At 43.7% G+C, this 26,746-nt stretch overlaps 1 protein-coding gene across 4 annotated transcripts in view; it reads right to left on the bottom strand.

Moving 5' to 3' along the window:
* The window catches only part of Kiaa0319l (KIAA0319 like), a 106,237-nt gene that overhangs the window by 29,674 nt on the left and 49,817 nt on the right, over window positions 1-26,746 (bottom strand). For all 4 annotated transcript variants that reach the window (XM_028885409.1, XM_028885410.2, XM_028885408.2 and 1 more), the window contains exons 4-9: window positions 17,629-17,875; window positions 15,329-15,430; window positions 7,524-7,621; window positions 5,133-5,220; window positions 3,298-3,390; window positions 881-1,013 (exon numbers count right to left, since the gene is read on the bottom strand). In XM_028885409.1, coding sequence (XP_028741242.1) covers window positions 881-1,013; window positions 3,298-3,390; window positions 5,133-5,220; window positions 7,524-7,621; window positions 15,329-15,430; window positions 17,629-17,875 — 761 coding nt within the window. The remainder of the gene's footprint in view (window positions 1-880; window positions 1,014-3,297; window positions 3,391-5,132; window positions 5,221-7,523; window positions 7,622-15,328; window positions 15,431-17,628; window positions 17,876-26,746) is intronic.

Here is a 26,746-nt window from a genome sequence, read left to right as displayed (position 1 = left end):
ATTTTCCTTAAAAAGAGGTTTTCACATTAGGACGCAGGGCAATGCCAAGGGATGGGTCAGAATATTAACAATGGAGCCTCATGGGAAACTGAGGTCTGTAAGGTACAGATTAGAAGGAGATTCAAATAGTATATATTATTTGATACTCTGTGTGTATGTGTATGTGAGAGAGTGTGTAAAACAGTGTGTGAGTATGAGAGTGTGAATGTGTGTGTGACAGAGTATGAGAGAGAGAGAGAGAGAGAGAGAGAGAGAGAGAGAGTGTGTGTGTGTGTGTGTGTGTGTGTGTGTGATGTCCAGGAGAGAAGTGGGATGAGCCCTGATTGGAGGATTAGAAAATCTTTTGATATGTGACCTCAGAGGAGTTACTAAATACAACTTCCTCTCCCCCTATCTTCTGCATAAGATGCATGATGTTCATTACAAGTATACTGTAACATAAATTATGCAAATATAAGGAATGCACTAGAGTCAGCCTAAAGCCTCTTGAAGCACATTCTAAATGTCAATGCTAATTCTTCAAAGGACTTTCTTTGAATCAAATTTTCCAAAAATTCCCAATAAAGAGAGATTCTACAAATCATCTTCAGACTGTTGGTAAAAAGTAAAGCTGCTGGCCAGGCAGTGGTGGTGCACACCTTTAGTCCCAGCACTCAAGAGGCAGAGACAGGTGGATCCCTGTGAGTTCGAGGCCAGCCTGGGTCTACAGAGAGAGTTCCAGGGCACCCAGGTCTACACAGAGAAACCCTGTTTCAAAAAGAAACAAACAAACAAACAACCAGAAGTCACCACATGGCTGAATTCTCCACCAACCCCAATGTGAAGGGACATTTTCAAAGTCACCCCTACAAGGTCAACTTGAAGTTGAATCCTAATTTACCTGAAAGTGTAGTTCCCGGGGATGAGCTTACTTAGTTTTAGTATGGCTGTGTCTTCGGAGATCTTCACTTCTCTCAGAGGCCCCTTGAGCTCCTCCCAGTGGTACTGGACAATTTTATCGTCGTCAGTGCTCTCTAGATCACAAGGAACATCAGTGAGGACCCAGGAATGTCGGGCCTGGGCACTTACCCGGTTTACGCAAACCAAGCAGCCACACAGAGAGCTCAACCTGGGAAAAGTAAAATTAGACTCTCTCTCCAAAGCAGTTTTTCTTCAGGAATACTGGGTCAGTTGGCCTCTTATGAATGTTCCAGTATCATTTTCTAAGGACTCTAACATAGGAAATCTCATTAAAATGCTAGTGTATGAGCCGGGCGGTGGTGGCGCATGCCTTTACTCCCAGCACTTGGGAGGCAGAGCCAGGTGGATCTCTGTGAGTTCAAGGCCAGCCTGGTCTACAGAGTGAGATCCAGGACAGGCACCAAAACAATACAGAGAAACCCTGTCTCGAAAAACAAAAAAAAAAAAAAAAAAAAAAAAAAAAAAAAAAAAAAAAAAAAAAAGCTATTGTATGGAAAAGGAAAACCAAATAGTTCTTAAATGCATGAAAATATATTGAACTCTCACTTAAATTAAAAAAAAAAAAAACTCTTCAGATACTATTTTTTAACCTATCCCACTGGTTTAAAAAACAAAACAAAACAACAACAACAACAACAAAAAACGGTTTCAGGCTATCAAGATGGCTCAGCAGGTCAAGACATTGCCACCAGGCCTGACAACCTGAGTTCAATCTCCAGACTCCACGTGGTGGAAGGAGAGAACTGACTACCACAAGTTGTCCTCTGACCGCCACATGTGTGCACCACCCTCCCCTAACACATACAATAAGGAAATACAATAAATGTTTGTTTCACAGCATGATAAATATATGGAGAAAAAGGCCCTCACATTAGCTGAATTGATACAGCTCATTGCTCTACATGGCAACATGTATCTTCGATCCTGCAATAATTCTAGAAATTTATCTTACAGATATACTCTCATGTATGTTAAACATCATGTTGACAATATTATTTGTGGTAGCACTGCTCATCATAGAAATGAATTAAAGTATTCTAATGGTCACCGACAGATACTGTAAACAAACACACATTCACACCGTGACATTCTATACTCAGCAGAAGTCATCTTTGAAAGTGGGATAAGCATTTCCTGCACTGATTAGACAAATGCTCCACACGGAGCCGAGCTCCATCACAAATGACAGTACAGGCGACACGTGGGAAGACGCTACACATGCAGTCTGCAATATGCAGAACAGCTCTCTGCAACGCCCCGGCGACAATGCCTTGGCGACAGTTGGAGCACGGGGGGACATGCTCTTCATGGTGTCTTTACATAGTATTCAACTTTGACCTTCCAAACTGTAAAGCAACAGCGATGTCCAAACCCTTCCACCCCTTCCTCGGACACCTGCTTCTTCCTGGTCCCTTCCTCTTAGCAGAACCATCGACATAAAATGCTTAACCTCTGTCCTCTGCTAGAGCAGAGGCTATCTTGGCTAAAAAAAAGTGTGTCAGGGTGCCAAGACAGGCAGAGGGATGGGGATGGAGCAGATCAGAGCACAGGAGAGAAACTCCCTCAACACTTTGGGTTGGGGCTTGGTTTTTCCTGTTTCCCAGTGCTGGGGACTAACCCAGCTCCTGTGCGCGCTGCGTAAACACTGAGCCACAGCCATGGCTCCAGAAACCTCAGTCCACAGTCACAATTAATAAAGACCCAGGGGCTGGAGAGATGGTGGTTTCAGAGCACAAGCTGCTCTTCCAGAGGACCAGAGTTCAGTTTCCAGAATCCAGACTGGGGAGATCACTCCATCTAGGGAACAGAATGCCTCTGACCTCCTCTGAACCCACATGCGCACACACACTCCTACACATAATTAAAATAATAAAAATAAATCTTCAAAAATCATTAAAAGAAAGCAAAACAAACAAACAAACAAAAGAACATAGACCCAGGCAAGGCGCTGAGTGAGCCTCTCCAGGAGGCTGACATTAGCCTATGAGGCAGTAATGTCTGTTGAACACTCCTAGGGCAGCCCTTTCTGTTGCTGATGTAGCCAAGAACTTGATTTCAACAACTAAGAAAGGAAACCATTTAAGCAAATATGAAAACGAGCCCATTTCAACTAAAGTAATTCTAAATGTATTTTAGAATTTAGAATCCTATTTTCTGAGTAGAAATATCACTTCAAACAAGATTTTAACTGGCCTGACTGGTAACTGCCCAATCAGTTGCTTCGGATGGCTGACTTTCCTGTAACAGTTAAAAAGACTGACCTAAGCAGAGTAAGGACACAGCCGGCCCTGGAGTTCCCAGTGACCACCGCTCTAGAGCCCTGAGGCAAACACTCACGACTGCCGTCGATGATGGTTGAAGTGGTTGGCAGTGAGATCTCCTGGAACCGGGGTGACACAATGGCAACAGGAGGCCGATTCTTTCGGGGCTCTGCAAGAAAGTGACCCAGAAAGGAGTCGGGAGAGAAAAGGTAAACTTGTAGGAGGGTAGAGGATATCTGTGTTGATTACAAACCATTTTCAATGGAGAAATGAAGCTGAGAATGAAGCCCCACCAGATGGGAAAGGATCAAGACCAGGCTGCCACTGTGATGAGAGACACCCGGTCAGGCCTGTTCCAAACCTGACTGTTCCTAAGACCATGTCAGCACAGAGCCTGCTAGCTACGTAGCCTGGACTGACCTTCAACTCCCAAACCTGAGAGCTAGACTGAAATACATGCATCACTACAAGGCCCTGTGCGAGCTTTCCATGTATCGAGATGACGCAAAGTGCATGGCTACCTATCACTACTTTGGGGTTAGCCCAGCTAGAGGTGGATGGCAAAGGAACACTAAAGCTTTAGCAAGCAAAGTGTCCTTTGCACACGTCCGCTGAAGAGATGCCGTGACCTCTCAACTGTCCGCGTTAGCTGTGTGAGGCTAATATGGCCAAGGGAAAGGAAGGTCACAAACCACTTTAGTCCACCTGAATGACTGCAAGATGTGACCCAATGGTCTTCATGCTGACCATGAGTCAACACATAGTCTTCATGCTTTTCCTGCCATGCTGAAGCTAACACACAGCTTCACTCAGGCTAGTCAAGAGCCTCACTACTGAGCTACCGTCCTAGTGTGCAGCTCACACATTCAGTGTCTGGCAAAAAGACTATTTGGGGTTCAGAGCCCAAGGAATAAACTATTGCCAACAGAGGAAGAAAGGGGTACTGATCTGATCTGTGCCAGTGTGGGCACGCATCTCCAGGGTCTTGCAAATGTCTGTCTAAATGCAAACTAGAATGCCTCACTATTGTTCTGCAGTCTACCAACAGGGCTCATTTCAAGAGAATGACAGTATGGATTCAGGACTGAGTTTCCAATGTGAGAAAACTGGTAGTGCTTTAATGAGGTCACCTGGCTGGTCACTTGGTCAGTTCTCCTGTGTGCTTCTCCAGGGCTCCCAGCTCCCTTGGGTTTCTTAGTTACAGTACTAGTCATCTCTCAGTCCTGCCCACTTGGAGTCTCTGGTAGACAAGTCATTGCTTGGGCCTTAGGGTCCAGACCAGTGGACTAATGTTCCTGTGCCCAGCCCAGTGCACTTTGCTACAATTACTACGCCTGTTAACATTTAGGCACCTGTGCTGGCCTGCCCTTAGGGTCCTGACAGGATACATCCTCAGCTGCAGCTGCAGCACATTGGCTAAGTTTCCTTATAAAAGGCAGGCCTTGCCTACCTCCTGTCTCTTTCTTTTCCTTTGATCTTGTCCTCAGGGACCAGTCTCTGTCTCCTTCTCTGCCCTTCCCCCAGTAAACCTCCCAAGTGAGTCCTGTTGCATGGTTTGACTTGAGACAGGGTTTCTCTGTGTAGCTTTGGAGCCTGTCCTGGATCTCACTCTGTAGCCCAGGCTGGCCTCAAACTCACAGAGATTCTCCTGGCTCTGCCTCCTGAGTGCAGGGATTAAAGGCGTGCGCCACCACTGTCCGGCTCCTTCATGCCACTTTTAAAAAACAACAATGCTGGACTAGGAATTGCCCAATAAATAGAATATCACACACACACACACACACACACACACACACACACACACACCAAAAAAAAAAAAAAAAAAAAAAAAAGACTAGGAATCTCAAAGCCGGAGGCCAAATCTCCCTCCCTCTTAGGAGCCCTGCAGAGGGACCATGAGGTGAGGCATACCTGGCTTCACTGTCACGTTCACATAGCCTTCCCCATGGGCATTCTGACCGTCCACAATCACCTTGAATTCATACAGGCCTGGAGTCAGCTGGCAAGGGAAGACAAGATGCTTTAGAAAAATACAAGGAGCAGAGGCCATGTTTACCACAACAGAATACTAGAGAGATCTTGGTCTGAATCCTACACTCTTTTCTTGCCCTATTTTCAAAGTGGAAAAAGTAAAGTAGCTAAAAGGATTAAAGATGGGTTAAATTAATAAGAAAGACATCTTTTACTGCAGCTCTTATTACTGGCTGCATCTAGAACAAAAGAAGCATTTCAGCGTCTCTATACTCCCATTTTCTTCTCAGAGGAACACTAAAGACCCAACCATTCCACTTCACAGAAATGAAATTAAAAAAATCAACTCTTCAAGGAGAAACATCTTATTAAAAATAAAAGCAACAACAAATGGGGGGCTGGAGAGATGGCTCAGTGGTTAAGAAAGAGCACTGGCTGCTCTTCCAGAGGACCTGGGTTCAATTCCTAGCACTCCCATGGCAGCTCACAACTATCTGTTAACTCCAGTTCCAGGGGATCTGACATCCTCCTTCTGGCCTCCTTGGGCACCAGGAATGCAAGTGGTAGAGAAATATATATGCAGGCAAATCACCCATATATACAAAAATTAATTTAATTAGAAAAAAAAAAAACAGCTGACATGGTGGTGCACACCTTTAGTCCCAGCTGGATCTCTGTGAGTTTGAGGCCAGCCTGGTCTACAAAGTGAGTTCCAGGACAGCTAGGGCTACACAGAGAAACCCTGTCTCAGAAAACCAAAACAAAACAAAACAAAAAAAACAAATTATGCGTAAATATCTGATTTTTTCCTTCCAATTTCCAGCAACTGTGTAAACACAATCCAAAGAGAAAGCAACAGTGAAATCACCACTGTGCACTATCATCCCAACAGTGAAGTCACCACTGTGCACTATCATCCCAAGCCCATCTTAGTGTTCGTCCGTCTCCTCTAACCCTTGACCATATACAAAAAAGTTTTATCTAGCTCATTGCTTTTTTATCTTTTTCTTTTTGTTTGTTTGTTTTGTTTTGTTTTTTTGAGACAGAGTTGCTCTATGTAGTCCTGGCTGTCCTGGAACCCTCTATGTAGACCGGCCTGGCCTCAAATACAGAGATCCACCTGCCTCTGCCTCCACAGTGATAGGATTAAAGGCCTGCGCCACCACACCTGGCTTCAGCTCATTTCTTCAGAGCCAAACATTACCTGTCACTATTCCAGGCCAAAATTCAGTGGTATTGGGGCCTAGCTAAAATTAAGGTGTCAAACTTTTTATTGTTCTTTATTCTGTTCAGTTAGCATAAGTAATGTCCTTGGTTATGATATAGTCTCTTTAACATTTATTCATCTTAATAACTATAAAACAGTGCATAAATATATGTATGATAATTCACACAGCATTCTACATTGTTAGATACTTGGTGGTTTCCAAATTTTTGTTATGATTAAAATGAACATCATGGAAGAAAATAAAGATTTTCCTTTTTTTCATCCCTTTTGGTTGAATACTGATCAGCCAATCTCTCCTCAAAATGCTTTTGTTCCTGGCTTCCCCCTCTCTACCTTGCTCCTCCCACACCCTCTGCCTCACCCCCCACACCCCTACTGGCTGCCCTGAGCTATGACTACAGTTTCAATTTTAGGCAGATATACAAATTTATCTCTTGACCCAGACTTATCTCCTGGTCTCCAGTCCTTTCCTCCAGTTGCTAAGGGATCAACTCCACCCAAATGCCCCGTATGTACCTCAAATCACATACTCCAGATGAATCAATCACCTATCTGTAATTCTCCTTCAAACTTGTTTTTTTTTTTTTTGTCTCTTCATTTCCTCTACTCCAAAAGTTGAATTTTAAAAGCTAGAATCATTCTAGACTTCGCTCCCCCCACTACCCTATCCAGTATCTCAAACTCATCCGTTTGTCCCCATCCACACCTCCACTGCCTTGTCCTTCATCTGCTCATCATAGCAGTTAGGAATGAAAGTGTGGGCTTTGGGATGGAAAGTTGAACCCCAAAGGGACTACTCCAGCAGATGCAGTCATGTGGACACAAATAACCTCGCTTATCTCTGGAATTCTGAGGTGTCACCTCACAGAGCTGTTGCGTGTGTATTTTCAGCCACCACCAGCATGCTGGTACAGGCTTCTCACCAGCAATGAAAATTTGAGAATCACATACTAAACAAACACTGGCTGTCCGCCATGGGGACTTTGGAAGAATTCACAACTAAAAGATTGTTCTTCATTTCAGTATGGACAGGAAACCCTGTATTCTATTTTGGAAAGTCACCTCCTCTGTCTCGCCCTGCAGGGGAAAGGAGGCAAATTCACCTTGGACAGTTGGAGGATCTGGGAGTGTTTCCTTTCCATCTCTCCACTGTAGTCTCTGGGATGAGTAATCAGTTGCCAGTCGTAGGTGTAGGTTTCTCCTATAGAAGGGCAGTTAGAAAAACCATGAAAACACGCACCTACACACCAAAGGCTGCCAGTAACAAATAGCTTCTACAGCCTGCCAATAAGAAACCTCTTTCCAATCCTGACAAAGCTTTAGTTTTAACATTCTACCCCAGAGCCTGAAGGGAAGCCAAAGCATTTCCTGAAAGGGTCCTGTTGACTCAGCTGCAGCAAGGGTCTCTCATTCTCTCAACATTGCTCTTTCTGCCCCATTCCCACCCGGAGACCAATCCTTCCTTAAAAAAAAAAATCAGGTTGTTCATGGTGCATCTCTCACTGAAAATACATGCCCTACCAAGCACTACAGATGAACTCATTGGGAACAAAGGTCATTTTCTTACAGAACTTCTTTTGCAACAAAGAACAGCAATGACTTCTAAATAACATGGTTCAAAAATAGCTTTTTACAGAGTGCTAACAATGCTCGTCTAGCTGAGGTCATCACACCCTGGTGAGTTAAAAGAGGTACTTCATTCCTGCTGAGCTAAATAACACACTGCAGAAGACGGCAGGGCATGGCCCATTTAAAACAGGCCCCACTGAAATTAATTAAGATCAAATGAAGCATTAAATGGTCCTCGTTTGCAGCTTAGACTGTGTTGCTGCAGAGCATGCAGGTAGAATCCTGTCACCTATGTGGAATCCCAGGAAAGTCATCTTCCACTGGAGACAGATGCATTGCAGGCTGGGAAAGGATGGGATGGGATAGAAGATCTAGTTACTACTCAAGGGAGGGAGAAAACCAGTCGCAAAGCACTTGACAAAGCATGGCCACATTTTTACTTAAGGAGCTCAAATGTTGAACACAAAACCTAATCCTCCAAAGCCTGAGAAGCGACTTCTGTTTTGTAAGTGTTCCTCGGCCACACTAGCATGATGATTCGGCCTGCTGTCCCCCAGCTGTTCTCACATAGGCACACACAAAAGTCAAGGCTGAAAAGCCAGGGCAGCTGCAGCTAAGAGATAATAATAATAATAATAATAATAATAATAATAATTATTATTATTATTATTATTATATTATTATTATTATTATTATTTCTTCTTCCTCCTCCTCCTCCTCCTCCTCCTCCTCTTCTTCTTCTTTGGTTTTTCAAGACAGGGTTTCTCTGTGTAGCTTTGTGCCTTTCCTGGATCTCTCTCTGTAGCCCAGGCTAGCCTCAAACTCACAGAGATCCGCCTGCCTCTGCCTCCCGAGTGCTGGGATTAAAGGCGTGCGCCACAACCGCCTGGATAATTCTTCTAACTGTAATTTTTTTAAAAAAAAAAAAAAAAAAATTCCTATACAGAAAACACATTCACAATAGTTTGAGAACTGATAATTTCATATATCAAAAGCTAAAAACAGACTTCAAAAAAGGATGATATTCCTAGGTCAGGGACACTCACAGAATGAATTGTGCATTAAAGGCATTCCTCCATGGGTAGGAATGTATACACACATATAGGTAGTTAGACAGAATGCTGGCTATTCATCTAGGGCAAGGGCTTTGAAACCAGACCTTCCAACCGCACAGAGATCCTAGTGTGCTGCCACAGGGTAGAAGAGAATGAAGAACATGCAGAGGGGATCCTGCCTCAGTGGTCCCAACTTTTAAAATGAAATCATCTACCTCAGAGAACCAAAGAACCTGGGCAGAGGAGCGTAGGGGAGTTCGGAAGAAACGTGTGCTTTGTAATGCTGATCCGCAACATGATGATAACTCGAAAGTATGTGTGCAAATACAAGTTAGAAAAAAAAAAGTCCTGCAGAGTTGGGCCTAACTTCCACAAACAACAGAAACGGAAGCAACCACTACTTAAAGAAAGGTTTTCCTCGCCTCTATCTTCAAGGACAACTAAATTCATTCACCTTGAACTTAGCACCCACGGAGGAAAGCAAAGAGCCTCTCCGAAGACAGTGGGTTGAGCCCTTTCGTTCCTGTCCGACTCTTGAGGAGCCAGGTCCCCAGCTCTTTCCTGAGGCCCCTCTGCCTTCCCTCCTAGTCCACCTCTATTCCTTGTGTCACCTGCTGACCCACAGTAGCACTCTTTACCAGGGACCCCCACAGCTACCACACTTGCCTAGGATCCAGAGAGGGCAACAGCAACCAAAGAATGGAGCACCCTCCCAACAAGACAAGATCCCAAGAAACAGCTCAAACGTAACTCCAGATGCTTACATCCCAGTACAAAAACACAAACATGAATAGCCAAGACAATACACTTCTTCAGAAGCCAGTAATCCTATTGCAAGAGGCCTTGAAAATTTAGCTGAAGCACAGGACCAGACTTCAAAATTGCAAGTCTGAGTATATTCAAGAACCTTAAAAGGGATATAAATAAATGCCTTAATGAAGACAAGGAAAATACAAATGAGTGAAATAATGAAAACAGTTCAACACATGGAAGTAGAAATGTATCACTAAAAAACAAAACAAAACAAAAAACCAAAAAAACAAAAACCAACCTGAAATGAAATAAAACTGAAGATGAAGAACTGAAGATGTCAAACAAAAACCTCAAGAGGTGCCGGGCGGTGGTGGGCGGTGGTGGTGGCGCACACTTTTATCTCAGCACTCAGGAGGCAGAGGCAGGCAGATAGATATCTGAGTTCAAGGGCAGCCTAGTCTACAGAGTGAGTTCCAGGGCAGCCAGAAACTCTGTCTTGAAAAACCAAAAATAAACAAACAAACAAATAAATAAAATATATACAAATAAATAAAAAGCCTCAGAGGTAAGCCTCATCAACAGAACATGCAAGAAAGAATTTCAGGTCCTAAAGACAATGTATAAGAAATGGATAGCTCATTCAAAATAAAACAAAAAAATTAACTCTAAAAAAAAAAAAAAAAAAAAACTTAGGAAGAAAACATTCAAAAATCTGGGACACTATGAAAATGAACAGAACAAATCTATGAATAATAGGAATAGAGGAAGAAGAAACCCAGATGCACAGAAAGTATTTTTTTAAGATTCATTATGTATACAGTGTTCTTTCTGCATGTATCCCTGCAGGCCAGAAGAGGGCACCAGATTTCATTACAGATGGTTGTGAGCTACCCTATGGTTGCTGAGAATTGAACTCAGGACCTCTGGAAGAGCAGCCAGTGCTCTTAACCTGTCAGCCATCTCCTCAGGCCCCAAAGAAAATACTCTTAATAAAATCATAGAAGAAAATTTCCCCAACCTATGAAGGTACAAGAAGCATATGGAACAACCAATAGATTGGACCAGAAAAGAAATTCCCACAACACATAATAATGAAAACACCAAATGTACAAACAAAAACAGAAAATTAAAAGTTGCAAAGAAAAAGACCAATTCATATATAAATGTGGGCCCATTAGAATAACACCTGACTGTGGTGATATTGTGTCCCCCAACATATTGTGCACCTTAATAAACTTATCTGGGGTCAGAGGACAGAACAGCCACTAGATATAGAGGCCAGAAAATGGTGGCACACACACCTTAATCCTAGCATTCTGGAGGCAGAGATCCATTCAGATCTCTGAGTTCAAAGCCACACTGGAAACAGCCAGGCATGGTGACACATGCCAGGAAGTTATGGCAGGAAGCAGAAAGGTATATAAGGTGTGAAAACCAGGAACTAGAGTCTGTTAAGCTTTTAGGCTTTTGAGCGCAGTTCAGCTGAGATTCATTCCGGATGAGGACTCAGAGGCTTCCAGTTCAGCTGAGACACTGGCGAGGTGAGGTTAGCTGTGGCCTGTTCTGTCTCTCTGATCTTTCAGCGTTCACCCCAATACCTGGCACCAGGTTTGTTTTTATTAATAAGACCTTCTAAGATTCATGTGACACCTGACTTCTCAATGAAGACTCTGAAAGCCTGAAGGGCCTGGACAGATGTTCTACTCACTGAGAGACCACAGCTGTCAGCTAGACTATGATACCCAGCAAAACCATTGATTACAGTCAACAAATAAAGAAAAACATCCCACAATAAAACCAAACTTAAGCAATTTCTATCTACCAGTTCATCTGTAAGGACATTAGAAGAAAAACTTCAGTCTAAAGAGGTTAACCATACCCAAGAAGACACAAGGAATAAATAATTACTCCCAGAACAATACATTAAGGGGGATGGGGGTGGGGGTACATGACACTCTAACTACAAAATGACAAGAACCAATAAACTCTGGTTACTGAGAACTCTTAATATTAATGGTCTTGATTCCCCAATAATAAGACACAGACTAACAGACTGGATCAGAAAACAGGATCCATTTTTCTGCTACATCTAAGAAAACACACCTTGCCATCATGGCAGGGTAAAAGGATAGAAAAAGGTATTCTAAGCAAATGGACCTAAGAAGCTAGCAGGTATAGTCATTTTAATATATGACAAGAAAAACAAAAACAAAAAACATAAACAGAAGAGATAGGGAAGGATACAACATAATTGTTAAAGGAAAAATCCACCAAAAGGATATTGCAATTCTAAACATTTATATACCAAACATAGTAAAGGCACTCAAATTCATAAAAGAAACATTACTACAGCTAAAACAGGATTGATGCACACACAAACTCACAGAGATTGTGCCAATGTGGATAAAATCTGCACAGGTTCAAGCCGGATGGGGTCCCAAAACTGAAAAAGGGAAGTGGACATGGGGTCCCACTCCTAACCAAGAAGCTATGGCAATTGAAACCCCTGGCTAAGGGACAGTGAATTTTGTCCAGTGGAGTCCCCTAGGTATATCAGCCACACTTAGGGCAAACCCTACACCCAGGAGTAAGCTGGCCAAAACAAACTCAAGGGTATTTTTATGAACTTTGTTTCAGGAATTTTTTTTGTCTAATTGGACTTCTATGTGTTTATTTCTTATTTTTGTTTTATTGTTGTTTCTTCTTTCCTTTTCTCTTTTTTAAGATGTATTTATTTATTCATGTATTCTATGTATATGAGTGAGTGCTCTGTCTTCCTGTACACCAGAAGAAGGAATCTGATCTCATTACAGATGGCTGTGAGCTACCACGTAGTTGCTAGCTGCTGGGAATTGAACTCAGGTCCTCTGGAAGAGTAGCCAGTGCTCTTAATCTCTGAGCCATCTCTCCAGCCCTGTTTTTTGAACAGGGTTTCTCTGTGTAGTCTTGGCTGTCCTGGAACTAGCTCTGTAGACAAGGTTGGCCTCAAATTTGTTTTTGAATCTTGTTTGTTTCTGGTTTTTTTTTTTTGGGGGGGGGAAGAGGTGTGGTTTTGTTCTTGGAAGAGAGAGGAAAACAAGAATATAAATATAGGGCTGGAGAGATGGCTCAGAGGTTAAGAGCACTGACTGTTCTTCTAGAGGTCCTGAGTTCAATTTCTGGCAACCACATGGTGGCTCACAACCATCTGTAATAAGCTCTGGTGCCCTCTTCTGGCCTGTAGACATACATTCAGGCAGAACATTGTATACATAATAAATAAATAAATCTTAAAAAATATATAAATATACAAAATAAGAAGATCTGGGCGGAACTGAAAGAGAGGAAAAACATGATCAAAATATTTTGCACGAAAAAAAACTTTTTCAGCCGGGCGGTGGTAGCACACACCTTTAATCCCAGCACTTGGGAGGCAGAGCCAGGTGGATCTCTGTGAGTTTGAGGCCAGCCTGGGCTACCAAGTGAGTTCCAGGAGAAGCGCAAAGCTACACAGAGAAACCGTCTCGAAAAAACCAAAAGAAGAAAAAAAAAAACTTTTCAATTAAAAAAAAAGAAAGTGGAATGAACTGATAAGGAAATATTACTTCAAGAGCAGAAATACAGAGTAGATCAGGATTCTAGCTCTGAGAAAGTATATTTTGCATGAATATATCACTTGGTATTAGACTCCCACATTAAGAATATTGAATTCAACCAAGTGCACACCTTTGATCCCAGTACTTGGGAAGCAGAGGAAAGTGAGTCTCTCTTTTTTTTTTGGAGCTGAGGATCGAACCCAGGGCCTTGCACTCTACCACTGAGCTAAATCCCCAACCCGGAAGGTGATTCTCAATGAGTTTAAGGCCAACTAGGACTTCACAGTGAGACTGTCTAAAAAACAACAAAGAATACATTTTAAAAAGATATTCTTTTCATTATTTTTAAATTATGTGCAGTATGTGTCTGTGAGGGGGTATGTGTACCTGAGTGCCCTACAGACCAGAGGCATCAGATCCAATGGAGCTGGAGTTACATGTGGTTATGATCCACCCAATGTGGGTGCTGGGGACTGAACTCGGTCCTCTGGATGAGCAGAACATACTCTTAAGCACTGAGGAGTCTCTCCAGACCCAACAACAAAGAATAAGTGAATCAGAAACACAAACAAAACAGAAGGGCTCATCCTGAGGGGGAAAAGCATTTGACTCAGCTAGCCTTTTAACACAAGTGACACACACCAATCCCTTTCAATGTTTTCACCCTGTCATAGGTGGTCCTAAGAGACTGTGGCTGTTTACCAGTCAAATCTGGTATACTGACATACTCTTAAAAGATGAAATGGATGACGTTTAAAACCTCATAATACAAAGTTTTAAACAGTGAATTTATCACCAACTCTTTTTAACAAATACTTTATCATTTATTATATATTTATTTTCTCTTTTTTTCTTTTCCTTTAGTTTCTTGAGACAGAATTTCTCTGTGTAGCCCTGGCTGTCCTGGATCTCACTCTGTAGACCAGGCTGTCCTGGATCTCACTCTGTAGACCAGGCTGGCCTGGAACTCAGAGATTTGCCTGCCTCTGCTTCCCGAGTGCCGAGATTAATGGAGTGTACCACCACGCCTAGTGGCTACCAACTCTCTTATATAACTTATAAATTTTATTTGTCATGTTGAAGCTTGTACTTTTTATTTTAAAATCTTTTTGTTAAATTTACCTCCCCACCTCGTGTGTGTGTGTGTGTGTGTGTGTGTGTGTGTGTGTGTGTGTGTGTGTACATATGCATGTAGGTCACAGGAAAATCTGTAGGAGTCAGTTCTCTCCTTTCATCATGTGGGTTGTGGGACTCGAACTTGGGTCATCAGGCTTGGTGGCAAGAGCCTTTACACACTGAACCACCTTGCCAGCCCTGACTTTCTCAAGTAACAAATCTATATTAGCAGCAGTCTTGAATACTTTCAAGTCCCACACCTATTACTTACTAGTTGTTTAGGCAAAGTAAGCAGGTTCATCTGAGCCTTGGTTCCTTCCCCTTCCTCCCTCTCCCAAGTGTTCTACCAGTGAATTATACCCAGCCTGGCTGTTCCCTTTTACATGGACACAATCTTATATAAAGGCACACTAAAGAACATCAGCGAGGCACTGAAGAGGTCACTTATATACTGTCACATGTTGCCCTTTCAAGGAATGTTGTAAACAGGGATTATTGTTCCCATCTTCACTGAGAAAAACTCAGGAGTAATTTGCTTAAAACAATTGAGCCAATGACTGAGTGAATTAGGATTTGAACATAGGCTTGACATCAAAGCCTCCAGGATGAGGCTGGAAGGGCAGCTCTATGGCAAAGCACTTTCGTAGCATTTGTGGTGCCCAGCACTGCTAAGAAAACAGTCTCTGATCTCCAGCTGTGCAGACCACTGCCTTCTGTGCTGCCTGTGGGTTTGTATGCCCACATGCTGCTCCCTGTCTTCACAGGGCTGTTAGAGAAGCCAATGCACTGAGGCTTAGAGACAGCAACGCAAACTGAAATGTTCCCAAAGGGCTAGCATACCTTCTTCTGGTTCTGGAAGAACGTAGGCGTTTAACTGAACTTCATTCTTAGGCAGGGTGATCTGGACACTCTTCCCAGCAGACACCACCAGCTCCTTTACAACTGGAACCAAGTGACAGTACAGTGATCAGAAGCACACCAGGACTGCTGTCCCCCTCCTTTGGGACCAGACCCCTTTCCCAAGTCACCCTCAGCCAGCGTCTTTCTACTCTGTAATCCCCCCAAGTTTGATTCTGTATCCACTTTTCCATTACAAAGGGTGTCTCAAGGTCATCAGTGAGCTGCTTCTTAGCAAATCTAAGAAGAGCACAAATCCACCTGTCAGGCTGGTGACACTCACTCCTGCTGACCGCCTCCCCTCCCCGCTAAAGCGCTCACTGACATCAGACGGAGCTCAGTGCTCTCATTCCTTCTCCACTGTGCTGCAACCAATGTCTGTCTCCACGTCTCTTTTATATACCACTTTCCCAAGAGTTCAAACTCTGTCTCAGCGACCGCTTTTATCAGGTGAATACCATTTTAATAAGACACATAAATAACAAAGGATAAGGTCAGTCAGAAGGCCCACCTGTTCCAGTTTCTGCAACTACTGACTCATTGTTCACAGTTAAGATTATTCCAAGATTCTTACTTCCTCTCCCACTTGTGGCCCACCTTACCCCAGTCCATCTGGTCTTGCTATGACATGTACGCCAATCTTTCTAAAACACCCCAGTGTCACTCTCCTACTTGAGACTCCTGCCTCCCACAGGAACCCTGACCTGGCATACAACCACATGGACTCACCTTTCCCACCCAGCCCTGCCTCTAGTTAGTCTTCCCTCTTAGCATCACAGAAGCCATGGAGCCTTTGTGAAGCACGTGGAGACCACTGCAGCTCTTGGCCCAAGTGGGATGTTTACCTTTCCTACAGTCTACGTTTTGTTCCTAGTTTAAACGGCCTGCTCTCCAAGAGCTCTTTCCAGACCACTGCCTTCTGGCCCACTTCTTGAGTCACTCTTGCATTTCTGGAACTCCCAAATCCACACATAGCCATGCGCTGCTCTCACACTATTTGCTACCTAGCTCCTATGTGTCTGTGTTTCTCAACTTTGGCCTTACCGATATTTTGTACCAAATAATTGTTGGGGGCTGGAGAGAGCAGACGGTTTAGACCCACTGAAAACCACTGACTCAGTCTTGGTCCTCTGGCAATAATTGCTTACTTGATACGAGACCTCAATTCTAGGAGACCTTCCAGCAAACAACAGACCAGTCAACTTAGATTCCAAGGCTGGGGGTGAAAAGGGATTCCTGGACAAATAAGAAACTTGAGGCTTATCTGCCTCTGCTTGGGAACATTGTACTTAGAGAGAGATGAAGCCATCCTTTATGGAAGCTACAGCCTGCAGCTGCCCCAGGAGATGGAATAAGAGCTCTCTGGTATGACTTTCAGGGAGGAAAAAAAAAGCCATTATACTCAGTTTAACTGACCAGAACTGGCTAGTCAATACAGCGGAAGCCAAAGCCTTCAGTTTCAATAGAAACTCGGCAGGCATTCACCTGAACACAGAAATCACATGCAGCTTCAGGGCTGGAACACGGCATGTTCCATTACCAGCAAAGGAGACCCTAGGAAACCAAAATTGGCCAAAAAAAAAAAGTGTTCACTGGTTTTGCTTCAACCCTGACTTTTTGGGTTTACCCATTAGCTACTGATGGACTATCTCCATGTGGTCTCTCAACCCTGAACCATCAGGCAGACTTGGTAAGGCAAAGGTCTAGGTCTAAGCCCCTTCCCGTGGTTGGTTTGGAAATAAAAATGTTCTGAGAATCAGGTGGCAAATGCCTGACCCACAGCCAGGCTGCTGCGAAGCAGATGGGTGCATCAACACTGTCTCCCTGAACATATGTTTCTTCATTCTTTGAACATCACCCGTCATATCATCCCTATTATTTATTTATTTAGATTTTTGCTTGTTTGTTTTAGATGGTTTCATGTAGCTCAGGCTTGTCTCAAACTCACAGCCAAGGATGATTTTGAATTCATGGTCCTTCTGCCTCCACCCCCCAAAAAACAGGTGTGCACCACCATACCCAGAAAGTCTTGTGCCTTTAGGTCACAGTAGAATCTGGCTCTGAGAAAATGAGCTCCATTAAGTGCCCCAGGTTGGGCAGCTGCTGAGGTAGGGATCAGGGGCACAGACAGGGTGCTGTCCAGCAGTCAGGTGTGCCTCCCCTGTTCTCTCTAAATGGGAAGACTTTAATCAAACACTCTACTTTCTCCTCTCATCTCCAAGGCCAGGAGCAGTGAGCCTCACCTGGCTGTGGTGCTGAGGTGCTCTGGGCAGAGGCCTGGGGCGTAGGGGTAGCATAGCTGTAGGAGGGGGCCGCTGGAAGAGGGGAGTCAGGTGAACTGGGCTCAGTGACTTTTGTTTGCTGAGTACTGGACGTAGGACTGGAATGCTCTGATGGTTCGGGATGGACGGACACATTCTTCGGCCAATCAGGAGTCTGTGTAGTGTGGTCAGTGGTGAAGGGGCTGGGAACTGTGGTGGCTTTGTAGACCTAAGGAAACATGAGAGATTAACTACAGTGAGCAAAATTATAGACTCATAGGGCTGGGCTCATGGAATGCTGTAAAAAAACATTGAAGAAATTTATCTTACCACCCAAAGTCAAATAGTGTTAAAATTCGGAGACAAAGACTCATTGGTAGAATGCCTGCCAGACACGTACAAGCCCTGGGTTTGATCCCCAGAACCACAAATTATAGACAAAAAGTAATATGAATCTTCTGGGGTTTTATTTCCATACAAAAAGTTTCATCAGCTGGGCATGGTGACTCTCACCTAAAATTCTAGCACTCAGAATGCTGAGGCAAAAACATTGCCAAGAATCTGAGCTAGCTTGGGCTATGGAGTAAAAGCCTGTCTCAAAGTTTTTTTTTAAACAAAATAACGAGGGAGCTGAAGCAAGGACCGAGCAGTCAAGAGCACTGGCTGCTCCTCCAAGGACCTGGGTGGGCTCAATTCCCAGCAGCCACATGGTGGCTCACAATCACATGTGGTGATTTCAGTTCGAAGGATCAACAACTCTCTTCTGGCCTCTGTGAGGACCAGGCACACACACAGTGTACAGACATAGATGCAGGCAAAGCATCCATACACATATAAGAGTTTTTAAACTTAAAAAAATTACCAAATATTATGCTCAGCTAACAAGGGAAGCAAACTAAAAGCATAAGGTCAAACAGTAAATATTCCTAAAAGAGTCATGATGAACTGAAGGAATAACTAGAGCACGTCATCTTTTCTCCCTTGCAGCCCTCTGGGTAAGAGGACTCCTAAGCTGAGTTTTAAAAGGTGAACAGCTGTTTACCACACAGAAGGCCCGGGGTAGAGAAGGAACACAGGCACAGACATGAAATTAGCATAGGGTAATGGAGACTAAAGCCATGAGCACAGCGAGAGGCAGGAAGCTACAGACATGAGCTGGAAGACAGGGATGGGCAGATGCAAGGCACTGGTGGCCACTTTAAGAGCCACGCTGGTGAACGATTAGAGGACCACATGCAGAGAAGGACACAATCAGGTGTCTGTCTGTAGGTCACATTGCACTCTCGGGGGCACAGAAGCAGTGACAACAGGACCACCACACAGGCAACCACCGAGGAATGGAGAGTAGGCAAGCCAGGGTGGAGGGAGGGAGTCTTACGAATCAACTTTCTGGAACATAATCGACATAAACTCACACATCAGAACATGAGGTCAATTTCTGACAAGTGTACACACCCACATAACAACAACCTAGAGACAGAACATCTCTATTAGCCCCTAGGGTTCACTGATGTCCTTTTCACTAAGTCCCTGCCTCCACCTCCAGACTCAGGCAGACACTGATTTGTTTTGTCACAGAAAGACCAGTTTGGGTTTTCTTATACTTTATATAAAAGGAACTGGATGTATTCTATTTTTATTTCTGGCTGTGTTCACACAACATGGTTTTGAGATTCACCCATGGTACTGAATATATTGGTAGTACTTTTTTATTTTACTGAATAGTATTCCATTACAGACATACATCAAAATTTATTTTCCATTCACTCACTGGTATAGATTTAAGTTGTTTTCAATCCCCAGGTTTTATAAATAAAGCTGATATAAATGTTTGGATACATATATTTTTACAAATAAGGTTTTTGTTTTGTTTTTTTGAGACAAGGTTTCTCTGTGTAACAGTTCTGGCTGTCCCGGAACTCGCTCTGTAGACCAGAATGGCCTTGAACTCACAGAGGTCCGCCTGCCTCTGCCTCCCCAAGGCTGGGATCCCCAAGGCTGGGATTAAAGGCGTGCGCCACCACACCTGGCAAGTTTAACCTTCTGAGCTGTCAGCTAAGCTGGGTGCTAGTTTACACTCCCACAGCGGAGCACAAGGGCTCCAGGCCACAGCTCCACACCTGCTGTTCCTGTTCTTTACTTGGTTATTCTAACGGTTGTGACAGGGACCCTTACTGTGCACTTCACTAAATGAAGTTGGACGTATTTTCATGTACCTACTGACCAGTCCTTGTTTTCCTTTGGTGAGGTCTGTTCAGAGCTTTGCACATTTTTAAGGCTTTCTTAAGGTATAATTGACACAAAAGATATTTGATGCTTATACTTGGTCAGATTTGAACAGATGTGAACACCTATGAAATCATCAATTCAAATGAGCGTACCTTTCACTTCCAAAGATCCCCCACGTTCCTTTGTAATCCGTTTCCCTCCCCACCTACATTCCCCAAGCAGCACCCTTAACTTACTGTCACTAAAAATCATTTTCCATTTTCTAGAATGTCACATGAATAGAATGACACAGTAACAGGGTCTCACTATGTAACCCAGGCTGGCTTCCAATATATAATCCTCCTGCCTCAGCTTCCCAGGTGAGTGCCACCCTACCTCAAAGAACTGTCTTGCTCCCTTCCTCCTCCTCCTCTTCCTCCTCCTCCTCCTCTCTCCCTGTTCCCTCTCTATTTTCAGTTTTCAAACCCAACCACTGAGCTCAGCTCACCCTTTTATAAAAATGTCGGCTTAGCTGTGTGTGGTGGCACACGCCTTTAATCTCAGCACTTGGGAGGCAGAAGCAGAGACAGATGCAGAGGCAGGAGGATCACTGCAAGTTCAAGGCCAGTTGTGGCTACATACCAAATTCCAGGTCAGCTCGGACTACATTTGCTATGGATGACTTTTAGATTCCTTTTTGAAGGTGGAGGCGGCATACTGTGGTTTTCCCTTGGGATTTCCTAATGATTAATGTTGAATATCTGCTATATATTTATTGGAGACCTGAACAATTGGATTACTAAATTTCTAGTTATAACAAATTTTCTAGTTAGTTTAGGTCATCTAACTTTGCCTTTTCCAAAATCATTTTTTGCTCATCAGTACTGATCCATGAGACAGCTATATTGGTTTCTTAGAACAGTCATGAAAAGTTACCATAAATTTAGCATTAAAACAACAGAACTTTGTCTTGGTTCCAGAGACATAAGTCTAAAGGCAAGATGTCAGGACCACTTCTGCAACAGAGCTCTAGACAGCCTTTCTTTGTCTTGTCTAGCGCCCAGAGACTTTTAACATCTGTGGTGGATTGAATGAGAAAGGCCCCCATAGGCTCACATGTTTGAATGCTTGGTTCCCAATTAGTGGAACTGTTTGGGAAGGATTAGGAGGTGTGGCCTTGGAGTGGATGTGGCCTTGTTGGAGGAGGTGAGTCACTGGGAGTGGACTTTGAGGTTTCAAAAGTCCACATCAGGCCCAGTGTCTCTCTCTGCCTGTTGCCTGTGGATCAGGATGTAAGGATCTCAGCTACTGGTCCAGCACCCTGCCTATCTGGTTCCCACCATGATGATCATGGACTAACCCACTGAAACTGTCCCCAGTTAAATGCTTTCTTTTATAAGTGTTTTCTTGGTCATGATGTCTCTTCACAGCAATAGGACAATAATTAAAACAACATCCCTTGGTTTATAGCAACCCAAACCTAATCTCTTCCTTTTCTGAGAATCTCAATCTCTATTTCTTTCTTTCTTTTTGTTGTTGTTGTTGTTTTAAGATGGTTTCTCTGTGTAGCTTTGGAGCCTTTCCTGGAACTTGCTCTGTAGACTAAGCTGGCCTCAAACTCACAGAGATCCACCTGGCTCTGCCTCCCGAGTGCTGGGATTAAGGGCATGCGCCACCATCGCCCAGCTTATTTTTTTCCTTTGTAATGCCACTAGTCACTGGATTCTAAGGTCAATCCATAAAATATCTCTTCTCGAGCTCCTTAAATTACATTTGCAAATGCCCTGCTCCCAAATAAGGTAGGATGCTGAGGATCCAGAGGACGAGAAGAGAGCACAGGGGTCCTGGAGGAAACACTAGACAACCTATTAAAATAGCTTCTCTCTCTGTGTATTTCCTTCTTCAGTTTCTCTCAGCAATCAATGTTTTACAGTTCTCAGTATACAGCTTTTGGATGTATTTTTGTCTGTTATTCCTAAAGAATCCATGGCTTTCAACGTTATTACGCATTTTAAAAACTTCAGTTTCTATCTTCATTGTTAATATATCAAACAATTGATCTTTGTACATTGACCTTATATCCTACAACTTTGCCATCTCTGATGTAGAATCCATACAATTTTTTTTATGCACAATTACACTTGTGACAAAAGTAGTTTGCTTCTGTTTCTGGTCTGAAATTCTTTGCACTTCAAATGGGCAGTTTTCCTTTGAGTTTCTGACTACAAAAACAGCAGCTACTTGGGCATTTTGGACTGCTGATCCCATCATCTGAGTCAACATGGAGTCAGTTTCTGTTGACAGCCTTTTATCTGATTATAATAATAATATACTCAATAAAATACTCAAAACTCCGGTTTGAGGCCTAGTCTCACTCTGATTTCCTTTTTAAAAAATTATTCTTTGACAGTTTTACACATGCATATGAGGAATGTTGTCACCTCCCATTATCCTCTCCCCACCTCTTCCCAGCAGTGCCCTCCCCCCCAATCTCATGTCTTCCCCCACTGAGTTGAATTATGCTTGATTGCATGACCATGGCTCAGCAGTTATTTGCTGGAGGGTGGGCAACTTCTCAGTGGATAAGGAAAAGGAAATGATACCCCTCCTCCAGCAACCACTAACTAACCGTGGGCAGTTCCTTAAGGAGGGGTGAGGCCTCAGGAGTCCCTCCTCCATACATGATAGAACCGTGACAGGGCCAGTCTTCGTCAGGTCTCAGGAACCACAGCTGCAGTGAGTTCGTGAAAGCAACTGTCATACTGTCCAGAAGACTGCTTGGCAGCACTCTCCCTGCCCTCCGCCCCCCTTCTGAGACGTTCCCTGAGTCTGGAAGGTGGTGATTCAGATGTCGTGTTGAGAGCCATCACTCTGTTTTCTTTGCTTAGAGAGGAATCCTCTCTAACTTTTCAGTCACGACTCTGTTTTCTGAGTCTAAGTGAGTCTAAGACTTGAGACTTTGATCACCTGCTTCCTCATGGTTGGGAGATGTACTTGGTGTAAGAGGCAAAAGCCTTAAGCTCAGCCTGGCACAGACTGTCTTCCCATATCCACCCGAGCCTTCCTCGTCCCTGTGTGCTTCCTCACCAGGCCTCCTGCAGTCCCCACGCCACAGCACAGGGTGCAGGCGGGGACTGTAGCTCAGTCAGGATATGGGGTCCATCTGCTTGGTTGTTTGTTTTCCTTAAAAGGTCCTCCTCCTGCGCCCGGCAGCAGTGGCGCACGCCTTTAATCCCAGCACTGGGAGGCAGAGCCAGGCGGATCTCTGTGAGTTCGAGGCCAGTCTGGTCTACAGAGTGAGATCCAGGACAGGTACTAAAACTACACAGAGAAACCCTGTCTTGAAAAAGAAAAGAAAATAAAAGAAAAGGAAGGTCCTGCTGCTAAGTGTACGCACAGCACTACTGCACACCCTGGTCCTGGCCACCAGGAGGCAGTCAGGCTTCCTCTCAGCACTTTCCTCTAGTAGGGAGCCTGTTGGGTGCCCGCGGGCAACACTTTTTTAAAGTGCAAATGAACATTTTATCACCTCCAGTTTTCATCTTTCAAAATTAAACTTTCCTCTAGCTTATATATTCTTCTGGGTTCTTTCCAGTTCCTTTATGTCCTTTGTCTTAAAAAAAAAAAAAAAATCATTATTATCTGTGAAGGACCAGGAGGCCACTTCAGTCTGCCATCATCACTGGAAATTCCTCTCGTGGGATAAATTTCAAAATATTAAAGAGCTAATATGTGTAAAGCCAAAATAGACCTGGGAGTTGGGGAAAATGAGTCGGAGATAACACCAGTGTTTCTAGGCTGCATGAAAGGCTGACTGTACAGTAATGTCAAACTGAGACAGAGTACGGGGAAATAATGGGCAAGTCATGTTACAGACATATCGAATGGACAACATCTCTAGGAAATGTCAGTGAAGACTCAGACTGGGATCCATGTTCCCACATGGCAGCTGAAGCCACAGAAAAGGTAAACTACAATAAAAGAGCACATGAGCGAAGGACACAGGCATTCAAGGCACAAGTGCGGGTTCCAGTGCATGAGGTGAGCTCAATACTCAGACACTGTAGTCAGAGAGAAGGACCGCGAAGCAGGAGGGTGCACACTAACAAGACACAAAGTACAGTCAGCCGTGAGAGACAAGGCCGAGTGGCCTCCTATCAAATAAATACAGGCTGACAGGAACAAATCTGATGGGCAGTTGGGAATTTACCAACGACCCCAGCAGGAGTGACTTCAGTAGAAAATTCCATAGGACCAGGGGTTAAATAAAAGTCATTCAAGAATAAGCTGTTATCGACTCCACTTCCTATTAGTGTGGGAAGCATGGAAGTAGACTGGGACAGTAACTGAAAACTCTGGAAGATATGGTCAAGGACATATTTGGTAGTTCCGAGTGGCCTGAAAACAGAACCATGAGACATGAAGCTTGGAGTGAGTCTCCAAGAATGAGTAGTTTTGCTACTATGAATGCCAAAACAGAAAACAAAAACAAAAACAAATTATTTTTGAGCCTATGGCACTGAACCCACAGAGACCCGCCTGTCTCTGACTCCCAAATGCTGGGATTAAAGGAATGTGACACCATGCCAAGTCATCAAAATGTTTTAAAAAGCATGTATAAAGCCAGATTTGGTGGCACGTACCTGCTGGGGATGTCATTTTTTTAAAAAAAGATTTATTTATTATGTACACAGAAGAGGGTGCCAGATCTCATTGCAGATGGTTGTGAGCCACCATGTGGGTGCTGGGAATTAAACTCAAGACCTCTGGAAGAGCAGTCGGTGCTCTTAACCTCTGAGCCATCTCTCTGGCCCTGGGGATGTCTTTCTGTATGCTGTGAAATGTGTTCCTCTGATTGATTGATGATAAATAAAATGCTGATTGGCCAGTAGCCAGGCAGGAAGAATAGTGTAGGCGGGATAAGCAGAGAGGAGAATTCTGGGAAGTGGAAGGCTGAGTCAGGAGATGCTGCCAGCCACCACCGCCATGAGAAACAAGATGTTAAGGCAGAACTGGGAAAAGGTACCAAGCCACATGGCTAAACATAAATAAGAATTATGGGTTAATTTAAGTGTAAGATCTAGCTAGCAAGAAGCCTGAGCCATTAGGCCAAACAGTTTAAATTAATATAAGTGTCTGTGTATTTATTTGGGTCTGAGCGGCTGCGAGCCGGGTGGGACCAGGAAAACTTCTGGCTACACCTACCTGTAGTCATAGCATTTGGGAAATAGAGGCAGAAAGACTATGAGTTTGACAGCAGCCCAAACTACATAAGGAGACCCTCTGTCTGAGCTGAAGAGATGCAGCTGGAGTCTAGAGGAGAGGAATGCACAGGGCAGAACTCTCCTGGGTGTGAGGAAACCACCCCAGGCCAAGGAAGGATCTAGAAATGGTTGTAAGAGCAGTACTGAACTTCACAAGGCTGGGAACAGCACCTGCTCCACAAAACTGGATTGGGAATTTTCTAATTCATAGGGCACTAGTTAGAGAACTAATAATAAAGGGCTAGGTATGGTGGTGCACACCTTTAATCCCAGCACTCAGGAAGCAGAGGCAAACATCTCTATGAGATCGAGGCCACCCTGGTCTACACAGTAAATTTCAGGACAGCCAGAGCTACCAAATGAGACTCTTTCTCGAAAAACCAAAAGTAACACTAACAAAAGATCAAATTGTTTTTCAAACAGTTTGACTACACTTCAGAGCCAAGCTCAAGAACACCCACAGGGACACAAAGTCACCAGCAGCCTCCTAAGTAAAACTTACAAAAGCAAGTGCCTAATTAATAGCCAGACATGGAGATATAAGCAGGAACTAAGTCCTGACAGGGAAAACCTCTTTCAGTTAAACCTGATCCTGGGCAGGTATCAAGTAAGTAAAGTGCCAGGTGTGCAAGCCTGACGGCCCGAGTTCAGTTTCCAGAACCAACTCCATGACGTCCTCTGACCACCACGTCATCCATGCCCTTGGCTCCACATCATACACATGCAGACCACACACATCAATAATAATAATTTTTAAATTAATTATTTAAAAAATTGATCCAGGCTGGTGGTATAGCTCAGTGATAGAGACCTAATCCAGCATGAGAGAGGCCCTGGATTCCAACCCTAGCACTGAGCCTTTAATGGAGAAAGGAAGGAAGGAAGGAAGGAAGGAAGGAAGGAAGGAAGGAAGGAAGGAAGGAAGGAAGGAAGAAAGAAAGAAAGAAAGAAAGAAAGAAAGAAAGAAAGAAAGAAAGAAAGAAAGAAAGAAAGAAAGAAAGAAATGGGTTGGGGATTTAGCTCAGTGGTAGAGCGCTTGCCTAACAAGCACAAAGCCCTGGGTTCGGTCCTCAGCTCCAAAAAAGAAAGAAAGAGAGAGAGAGAGAGAGAGAAAGAGAGAAAAAGAAGAAAGGAAGGAAGGAAGGAAGGAAGGAAGGAAAGAAGGAAGGAAAAATGAAATATGGTGATGTACACTTTAATCTCAGCACTCAGAAGGCTGACACAGGAGGGTCATGAGATTAAGAACTGCTTGGGCTATGTAACCACCTAGCTATGTAAAAGACCCTGTCTCAAAAGAACCAAAGGGTTAGGAATACGGCACTTGCCTCCTGTGCACAGGCCATAGGTGTGATTAAGCATCACAAAATGAAATAATCATTTTATTTCAATACACATATTCAAGAAGCTGTAGAAGGTAAACATATAGTAGTTCTTCCTAAGCCATAATTTTGCTTGCTGTGGTTTCAGTTACCAAACATCAATGCATTCTGAAAATATTAAATGGAAAATTCCAGAACAAAACAATGCATAAGTTCTAAACTGCACATTATTCTTCATAGCGTGATAAAATCCCATGCCATCCTAGTCTATCCCTCCTGGAACCTGAATTACCCCTTTGTATTGTATCT

This window comes from Peromyscus leucopus, chromosome 2, assembly GCF_004664715.2.
Source record: "Peromyscus leucopus breed LL Stock chromosome 2, UCI_PerLeu_2.1, whole genome shotgun sequence".
Classification (NCBI taxonomy): domain Eukaryota; kingdom Metazoa; phylum Chordata; class Mammalia; order Rodentia; family Cricetidae; genus Peromyscus; species Peromyscus leucopus.
Note: the sequence above shows the minus strand (reverse complement) of the source record. Positions and strands in the feature narration are given on the sequence as shown.